We start from the raw sequence: 9,468 nt of genomic DNA on the forward strand, positions 1-9,468 counted from the left end.
CCTCCTTTCTCGTGTGCCTTCCCATAGTGGCTGGAGCTCTGAACTCAGGGACTCCTGACCCTCGAGGTCCACTCTTACCCCATCTAACAGAGTTGAAATAAAGGTCCATGAGATCCTGTGCATGAAAGCACGTGGATGAAGAAGTAGTGTTGATTCGATCCACGGGGGGGCTGTCCGCACTCCCAGAAAGACCTGTGCCCGAGATGGAAACCTAACCTCCGGGTCCACGTGACTATGGCTGCGAACAGGGTTCAGCAGGAATATTCTCAAGTCTGTATGTTTCCCTCAGTTTGCATGGGGCTCCCCTGATGCACAAGCTTGGAGACAGACACGGTTCATCCACAGCCAGACTCGGGACTTCATTTTTATTTTTCTTGGTAGCCAGTACCTGGGCAGGAGCGGGAAGGGGATGATTGGGTGAGCCAGCAAAACACGCGAGGTGAGAGCCTGGCCTTCCTGGCTTCGACTTTACGACTTCACCTTGCTGCTTCCTTCTTCAGCCCCAACGATCCTCACTGACGTCGATCCTGGAGCCAAGGTGATGCAAGAAGAAATTTTCGGGCCAATTCTTCCGATTGTGCCCGTGAAGAATGCCGACGAAGCCATGAAATTCATAAACGGCCGTGAGAAGCCCCTGGCTTTCTACATCTTTTCTCACAACGATAAGGTAAACACTCCGGAGACCGGCTCCCTGGCACGAGCCACTGTCACACACCGCGCCCCTTCTTGGCCACCAAGCAGACGATGGTCTGTTCTGTCCATTAACAGAGTCCACCCCGTGAGGCGCTGCTCGCAGGCGGCTGTCTGGGGTAATGAGGCCCCGGGGTTATGGCTGTCACCTTTCCCATACTCCCTGGGGTCGGACCTGAGTCTTCAGGGCTGTGTCACAAGCTGCTGCTGTGGCGTCAACCCCCAGGGCGTTGGTGTGTCAGAGCCTTCCCTCTTACCCCAGTGGTGTTGGCAGCATTCAGGTGGCTGTGTGGGAATGAGGGCTCTGGCACGGTCACGGACATGGTTGTGAAATTGCAGACTTGCCTTTCTTCAGTTCCTTTGTTGTTCTAGCAGTGGGACACAGGCGCTTCAAAGTGTTGACACATGTGGCGCCGCATGCCAGACGTGAGCCGTCGTGCCAGTGCGTGTAGTCTGCGTGCGTCCCCTCCCACGTGTGTCCCCGGCCGCGGGCGCTGCTGACCCGGGGCCTGTGTTCTCTTCCTCAGCTTGTCAGACGGATGATCGACGGCACGTCCAGCGGCGGCGTCACCGCCAACGACGTGATCATGCACTTCACCCTCAGCTCGCTGCCCTTCGGAGGAGTGGGTGAGTGTCCCTGCCGTTCGTGGCGCCGGTTGCCGAAGCCCCACGGCGGCTCGGATCGTCTGTGTGGGCGGGCGGTCTGTAGGCCCGTGCTTGACTGCTCGCCCGAGAGAGGCCTCCCCTGGCCGCCCCATTGGGAGGTGCCTTCCCGCCACCCTGCCAGGCCCTGCGGCCAAGGGGCGAGTCTGTCCTGTCACCCCCTCGCATGCTTCGTAGCCCCCAGCACAGTCTGTAACTGGTTTTGTTCTTTCATTGGTTTACTTCTTGGTTACTACTTGGTTATTGTCCTTTTCTTAGAATGAGAGGATTTTTTTTTTTTTTGGCCAAAAGCCAGGTCTCAAATTCATTGACAAGGTTCCTCTGTCTTTTTAAAGTGAGGAAGCGAATGCCGGGTGCAGGACGCCAAGCGTAGGCGACAGTTGGGGTTTCTGAGGCCCCCTTGCTGTCTGCTCGGGTTGGGGTGAAGTCGTCGTCTGTAACCACCCCCACGGCCCCCCAGCCGTCTGTGTGGGGTGTAGCCCCTCCTAGAACCGTCTCCCGATTGGAGAAGAGAGCAAGAGACCTCCCCGTGTTCTAGAGAGGGTGCGTAGAAATGCGTTCATGGGGAAGCTGCATGGACACAGCCTGGTCCCTGCTGTTCCCTTTGGGCCATGACCCGCCTGCCTCTTCTACACTCGAGACAACTGGCTCTGCTCTTATTTTTCCAGGAGCCAGGCGGTCGGCTTCTCTAGTATCTCGTAGAAGTATTGCAAGTAATGAACGTGGAGAAATTCTCCTAGTAAAAAGCAAACAATAAAAGCCACTTTCTTAAAAGCTCCCGCTCTGTTCTCTCCCTCTGTGATCACATGAGTCCGTGGGAATGAGTGGCTCCTTTTAACGGGCTCACCTGTTTCTGATCCAGCCCGGCTCGCCCCGTGGCCAAGGGACCACGGCCTGCTTCCCAGCTTGCCCGGTGCCTCGTTCTAGGATGTAAGGGGATCGCCAGCACCCAGCACCGTGCCTGGCACACACGAGAGGCGTGTGGTGAGAGGCCGGCTCGGGGATCAAGGCTGGAGCTGGTGGTGGCTTGGACTCGCATGGTTGCAGGGCAGCTAGTAGAAAGGGGCTGGATATTTTGGGGGGGGTCAAGCAGCAGGATTTGCTGATGGATTGAGCATGTTGTGGAGTGAGGGGCCATGCATGAAAGGAAGATTAGCTTACAGGCTGGGGGCTGCTGTTCCTCACTGCCCGGGTGCTTAAAGGATCTGGCGAAACTCCAGTCTTCTGTGCCTCAGTACCCCCCCAGGATCCTGGCTCCCACCAGAGACTCTGCTCCACGTGGTGTCCCTGGTGTCGGCTGAGTGCAAGTCGAATGACTGGAGTTTGGTCCCTATTTTGCTTCACCAGCTAGCATTTGGCATCATTGACATACCGTCGTCTTTATAACAAAACCTTTCCTTCGCTAAATGCAGAAGGAATCCAGGCTTCCTAAGGAAAGGGAAGGATAAAAGCTTAGGTTGCCCATACTCCACTCTTCAAAGATAAGCTCTGCTACACGGCCTTAAAATTCTTTGCACGTATTTATACACGTATGTATACATAAAAGCAAGTCTATTTCGTTCAAAATTATATCTATCGTGGACTGTTTCTCACCCTGTATGTGAGAGGACATGAGCACGGTCGTGGATTATGATCTCAGTAACCACATACTGCTCCGTCCCACGGATGGGGCATATTTGCGCTTAATTCCTGGCGTTAGGTTTTTGGGATGCCAAATTTTTCGGGATTAGGATTCTAATACAGTTTTGTGCAATTTATGATTCTTTCTTAGGAAAAATGTCTCAGAGTGTCATTGCTGTATTAAAAAGGCTTAGAGCTATTTTTTTTCAAAGTGAAATGCTTTTTTTTCCCCTCCTATTTCTAAAAGTGTTAGAGGTTTTGTGGGGAAAAGGGCAAAAACAAGACCCTACAGACCGCTGGAAGGATGGAATGTACTGCTCCCCAGGCATAAACACTGCTAATGTGTTGACATACAGTTTCGATTTTTCCGTAAAAATGTGTATCTTTTGATGCATATTGCCAGAGTTCCCGATAGCTTCAGTTGTCCCCTAAATGATATACCAGCAGCCCCTAAAGCCCCGGTAAGTGCTTCCTGGCCCCATTTGGCTGTACAGTGTGTCTCCCCAGCATCCAAGATAAAGAAGACGGTCCCAAAGCATGGCTGTTTAAGAGGGCAGGGATTTACGCTTGTTTACCATTACCCAGCGGGGTAACCCTGTCATCCTCTCTCTGTTGCTCTCTAGGAGCTTAGAGAAAGCAAGTGAGTGAAGGGGGCTGTGGATAAACAAAGCCACGTGGAACAGCAGGAAAAGAGCATGTGGTAGTTAAGAGTCCAGCCGACCTGGACTCACATTCTGGCTTTGCATCTCCCCCTTGGGCAGGTTGCCTGACGCTGCCAAGCCCCCCCCGCTCCGGAATCGGGGGCACTGATGCCTTTATACAGGGGGGGCTGTGGCAAGAATGGATTTAGAGAATGCAGAGCAGGGTCCTTGGTATCAGGGAGAGCCGCTGGCCCGGAGAGCCGCAAGTCCTCGCTGGACTCTTGGAAAGCGCCCTGTTGGCAGGGACATCATCTGGCTGGTGAACGTGGGGAGGAATTTCCTGAAAGAGCCACTTACGCTGGGAAGTTAGATGGGGGCGCCTGGGGGGCGGCAGGGAGTGCTGTGGGTTTCCTCTGTCGCTGTTCACGAGGACAGGTAGCTTGTATCACCTACAGTGGAGCCTGTCTTGCTCTTCCTTCTGTTTCAGGTTCTAGCGGGATGGGAGCTTATCACGGGAAGCACAGTTTCGATACTTTTTCTCATCAACGACCCTGTCTACTGAAAAGTTTAAAGAGGGAAGCTGCTAACAAGCTCAGATACCCTCCCAACAGCCAGTCAAAGGTGGATTGGGCAAAATTTTTCCTCTTGAAGCGCTTCAACAAAGGAAAACTCGGTCTGCTGCTACTGGCTTTCCTGGGCGTTGTGGTGGCCGTGCTGGTCAAGGTGAGTCCCTGCCTTTCTGGTCCCGCCCGAACGACTGCCTGACGCTCCTCTTCTGTTGTGGGCGCTCCTCTACTTTTAGAGATGAGCTCTGTCTCTCTATTAACTTTTCGAGTCTAGGACAGGGTCGGTGACTGCAGCCTGCTGGCCGTCTTCCTAGGGACAGCCACAGCCCCTGCGGACTCAGACTCAGCGTGGCGAGAGTTGAGTATTTGCCACGGTGGCTGTGCGGCCCACAGAGCCTAAATGATCACAGAATGTAAGAGTTTAAGACCCCGGGGGCGCCTAGGTGGCTCAGTCGGTTAAGGGTCCCACTCTTGATTTCAGCTCAGGTCATGATCGCAGGGTCGTGGGATCCGTGGGATCGAGCCCCGCGTGGAGCTCTGCGCCCAGCAGGGAGTCTGCCTGAGGATTCTCTCTCTCTCTTCCTTCCCCTGCCCCCTGCTTGTGCTCTTTATCTTTCGCTCCCCCAAATAAATCAATAAATCTTAAAAAACAAAGTTTAAAACCCTATAGAACTTGCTTGCGGCCTTCTGAGCCGTCCAGTGCTCTGATCCTTGTGGTCCTGGTGTCTGTTCCGGTGTGGTTCTCCAGTGTGCCTGGCATCAGCACGCGGGGCAGACAAGGGGGAGACTTGTGTGCCGGAGCGACTGTGGCGAGGGAAGCGTGAAGGTTTTTCCGCCACAGTTGACTGCCCTGTAAATTCTGCCTCTGCTGATGAGTTATTGTAGACATGGGCCCCCCGAGCGGTCCATGATACCTGCCTTCCCGAGGCAGCCCGTGTGTCCCTGGGGTGACGGCGCAGAGTCAAAATTATGGACGTTAAGACGGGCGTGGGGGCGAGGCCGCTGTGTTCTTGGAGCACTCGGCTAGGCAGCCGAGGCGGTGGACCAAAAATGGTGACAATGCGCATGACCCGTGGCCTTGGAAGAGAGGCCGGATTCTAGCATTTCCTGGAAACATCTGCGTTCCTATCTGCATTTCACTTAGAGTTTGCAAGGGGGGTGGCTCGTCTTCCAGTCTCACAGCCTTGGTGAAACCGGGGAGACCAGTTGCATTTGAAATCATGTGGGTTTTCTCAGAAATCCCAGGGTGTGCTGAGGAGAAAGGCCCTGTTGATTTTTCTGGTGGCTCAGACTGTGTTGTCCAGTAAGCAGTGACAGGCAGCCAGATTCCACGACCCAGCCCCGTCTGTTAGGAGTGAGGTAGGAACTGCTTGTTTTCTATCTTTATGGAAAGGGGGCTGAGTCGGGGGTCTCTTCTCTCTTAGCAGTTTGTTTTCCTCTAGCTGGATGCTTTGGGGTTCTTGTGTAAACAATCTCCAGCATTTACTTTGGTGCTTGGCCCAGGGTATCAGAGTGTTAAAACTTAACTTACCCATACTTTTAAAAGGGCGAGGGTAGGGGCACCTGGGTAGCGCAGGGGCGCCTGGGTAGCGCAGTCGTTAAGCATCTGCCTTCGGCTCAGGGCGTGATCCCGGCGTTCCGGGATCGAGTCCCACATCGGGCTCCGCTGGGAGCCTGCTTCTTCCTCTCCCACTCCCCCTGCTTGTTTCCCTCTCTCGCTGGCTGTCTCTATCTCTGTCAAATGAATAAATAAAAATCTTTAAAAATAAAATAAAATAAAATAAATAAAATAAAATAAAATAAAATGGCGAGGGTAGCTTGCTGGGATCTCAAAAAAAAAAAAAAAACGCATGGTGGGAACGGCCCAGCTGGGTCTCAGTGAAGCCCACATCATTTCTAGAAAAAGGAGAGTCACGGGTCTCCTCCTTCCTCCTCCCCGTCCACTCCGCTCCCCTGGGGGTCACGGCAGCTGAGCACCTCAAGTTTCTAGGCACATGTACACCGTGAATCCTTCTTTGCTTTATGATTGCAGACTAATCTTCTAAAAAAAATCTCTTAGTCACTCTCTGTTTTGTTTGGGGTTGTTTGGGTGTTGAAACAGAAATTTGACTTTGGAATTCGTGGTGGCAAACTGAGGGAATCAAAACACTGTGTCATTTCGAGGCTCTTGATTCCTCCCTCCGCGTCTCCCTGAGGTCGGAGGCGTGCGTGGGTCTCAGGTCACTGTCTGCCTGTCTTCTCTTGTCCCAAGACACCAGTCCTCAGCCCGAGAGGCACCTTCTGGCTGGGGGCGGAACCTCTTAGCATCATGGGAAGTTCAGAGCGCCAGGCTGACGGTGCTCCCCGCAGGTGCCGGGGCAGGCAGGCTGGGGCAGGCCAGGTAGCCCGCCCAGAGCTCCCCAAAGGGTTTGGCAGACAAGCCTTTCTCTGTGCACGGCTGGAGAAGCAGCAGCGTCTAAAACCAGGGAGCTTGGCAACAGGAAAATGTGGCTTTGATCCCTCCTCGAGCTTTGAGATCAACCAAATGCCGACTCTGAGCAAGGCCTTTTGTGAGTCCACCCTTCGGCCTCGGTCTGCTCATCTGTAGAATGGGGGCCGCCAGCAGCGGTCTCTCGGTGGGGAGACCTCGGTTCTCAGTACTGTGAGCGCAGGTGTGAGCGACTCGGACCTTTTTGGATTCCGTGTGGGACCAGTTGAGGATTTGGTTTTCTTTTCCTCTTTGCTGCTTCTCTGCTCTTCTGAGCTTCTGTCCTCTTTCTGGCAAATTACCTTTTATTTTAAATATGTGATTCTGAGTCCACGTTGCGCCTTTATTTGGGGGCTCTTTATTGGGACTGCAGTCATTTCTCTGAAATGATTTTTCCACGCTTAGGAGTTATTTTGTTATGTCCTGGGTTGCAATTTCATTAATTCACTTCACTAGAACAAGAATGGGCTTGGAACATTTTTAAACGGGAAATTGAAAGCAGCGATGGTCGTTGAAAGGGAGCATGTCAAAATCGCAGAGTGGAGAGGAGTTTTCTGTATGCATTTAAAAACAATTGTGTGTGTGTGTGTGTGTACACATCTGCACGAAGTAAAGCTCCAGTAAAGTGTAATATCAGCCACAGAAAGCACGGTAGGGGGTGCGGGTTTTAAAACGTTGAGAAATACAAAGGGTTATAATTGAGAGATGTCACGAGGCCTTTGAAAATCGAGTAGGACGTTAGAATTCTAATAGAGAATTGGAGGAACTAATACACGTAGCAGAACTTCAGCCTTAGCAGATGTGGATTCGAGTTTAGGAACAAAATCGTTGATGAGTTTTCAGATTTCGTGTCGAGACGTCGGCCTCCCACTCACAGCTGGAGGGTAGTACATGACCGTACCCCTGCTGTTGTCTCCTGGACACGAGACAGAACACCGCCTCATCCCCACTCCGTCTTGTCATCGTTGCTTGCGCGGGAGGGCGTCGTCTTTTATCCTCAGCCCAAACTGCACTCAACTTCTTAGGCAGACAGCGACCTTTTTTTATATAGCACATTTCACGTCTCTGAAAATAGGAGGCATTTGGTAGAGTCCCATTACGGAGTTCCTGTTCTGGGGCCGGTTGGGGGGCGGTCTGACACCTGCAGAGTAACCTGGATCCCTTTCTCCTCTCTCTAGGCTGGCTACTACTGAAGAAAGAGCCTGTCCAACCTCCTGGTCGCCTCTACTGAATTATTCCTCTGTTAAATAGTTCACGAACCAATCATTTTAAAATCCTACCAAAAATAGTGGGGAAATATGCCAATGAACCATAATCAACCCTCAAAGTCATTGCCACTCCCCAGGGATAAAACTTGCCATCTCAGCCAAACCCCAGCCTTCCTCTCCACAGTGTGGGGGGGTGGGGAACTCGGAGAACCCATTTTACATTGTCACCCAGACCTCAGAGCTTGGGTCTCAGGGAGGAGAATGTGTTAGGCTAAACGTGGACTCTTTGGGAGATGGAAAGGAGTCTCCGAACCTGTCGAGTGACTTCTTCACTCCAGTTCATGGGACACAGGACAGGATATTCTGCCCACCCCCACCCCTGCTGCCTTCCGCCATCTTGCTGTGAAGCCGTCAGGGGCCCCTCCCTGCCCAGGGTTATCCGCAGCCCTCTGCGTCCAGAGAGGTGAGGCTTGACCTCTCCAGCTCCGCTTGAGGTTTGAGGCACTAGAATTGTATATGGGCCTGGGGTGAGGGGCAGGGGTCCCTGTCTCTCATCCATTGGGACATGAGGACTTGACCTTCAGGAGTCAACCCTCCTATCAGATGTGCCATCTGACCAGTGGTCTTCCTCCTTCCTCATCCATTCTCCACCCTCTCTCATATTTGGTCTGGGACAGTCTCTCGTAGCTGTCCACAAATGCCTTCTGTGTCTAATACCACACAAAACATCTCGTTGCTAGTTTCATGCAAGTATCATCTGTCATTCTTCCTGTGTAGGAGTTGTGGGATTCTGCATCTTATAAAAACCTAACTGGCATGTTTTTATGCTGTAATAAAATGACTTAAAACAATACTCATTCTCTCTCAGGATCTTAAAGTTCCAAGTCAGTGAATTCAAGGACAAATCTTCAAGTTTCTTATGTCAGTAGCACAAGGCACATAACTTTCACTTTCCTAAACTTCAGAGAGATCCCTTTCTGAGTAAGTGCAGCCTTCAGGACTTAACGCGGAAAGCCATTGCCCGTCATGGCCGCGAGACCTTGGATATTCAGGACTTTGGAGCTGGAGAGCCTCAGGCGGCTGATGGTGGATCGTTTGGAGGAGAAGGACTCTGGAAGTCACAGCGGCCGGCCACGCTGAAGGGGACGGAGGGCATAGGCAGGGGATCTCCTGAGCACAGCCTGAGATCCGAGGAAGTTCAGCCACGTGGGAAAGAGCTCTGTGGAGCGCAGGCCCCCCTGCCAGGCCGTGGTGGCGCCTGGCTGCCGGGGCTCCACCAGAGAATGCGTAAGCAGCTTGTCTGCGTGAGTCTGTTCGAGGGAGGCTGGCTGAACGTGTGATCTCCATCCCAGTTGTCAAGACCTCATCACTAGGCTAGTCCATCAGGATAATCGCTCGTAAAGTATCTTAGAATTTCCATATGGAATTTGCATTTAGCGTATTAAATTGTACATACTAATTTCTAGTTCAACTAAATTATTGGCTTGTCTATTCGTATATCCTGCTTCAAAATAAATACATTATGTTTGCTAAAACTGGCATGAAGTTTAATGACATTTTTAGCGTGGAACCTCTTATGCCGTCTTGAAGACAGTTCTTTGGCCATAAGTTTT

General features: G+C 52.1%; 1 protein-coding gene across 5 annotated transcripts in view; it reads left to right on the forward strand.

Moving 5' to 3' along the window:
- ALDH3A2 (aldehyde dehydrogenase 3 family member A2) overlaps positions 1-9,468 on the forward strand; it is a 30,224-nt gene that overhangs the window by 12,797 nt on the left and 7,959 nt on the right. For 2 of the 5 annotated variants that reach the window (XM_044391681.3, XM_048226460.2), the window contains exons 8-11: positions 501-667; positions 1,218-1,317; positions 4,102-4,337; positions 7,826-9,390. In XM_044391681.3, coding sequence (XP_044247616.1) covers positions 501-667; positions 1,218-1,317; positions 4,102-4,337; positions 7,826-7,840 — 518 coding nt within the window. In that variant the 3' untranslated portion in view covers positions 7,841-9,390. Of the gene's footprint in view, positions 1-500; positions 668-1,217; positions 1,318-4,101; positions 4,338-5,416; positions 5,510-7,825; positions 9,391-9,468 lie in introns of those variants that run through there. The other 3 variants (XM_057311274.1, XM_057311275.1, XM_057311276.1) reach the window with 2 other exon arrangements.

This window comes from Ursus arctos, unplaced genomic scaffold (genome assembly GCF_023065955.2).
Source record: "Ursus arctos isolate Adak ecotype North America unplaced genomic scaffold, UrsArc2.0 scaffold_14, whole genome shotgun sequence".
NCBI classification, from domain to species: Eukaryota; Metazoa; Chordata; class Mammalia; order Carnivora; family Ursidae; genus Ursus; species Ursus arctos.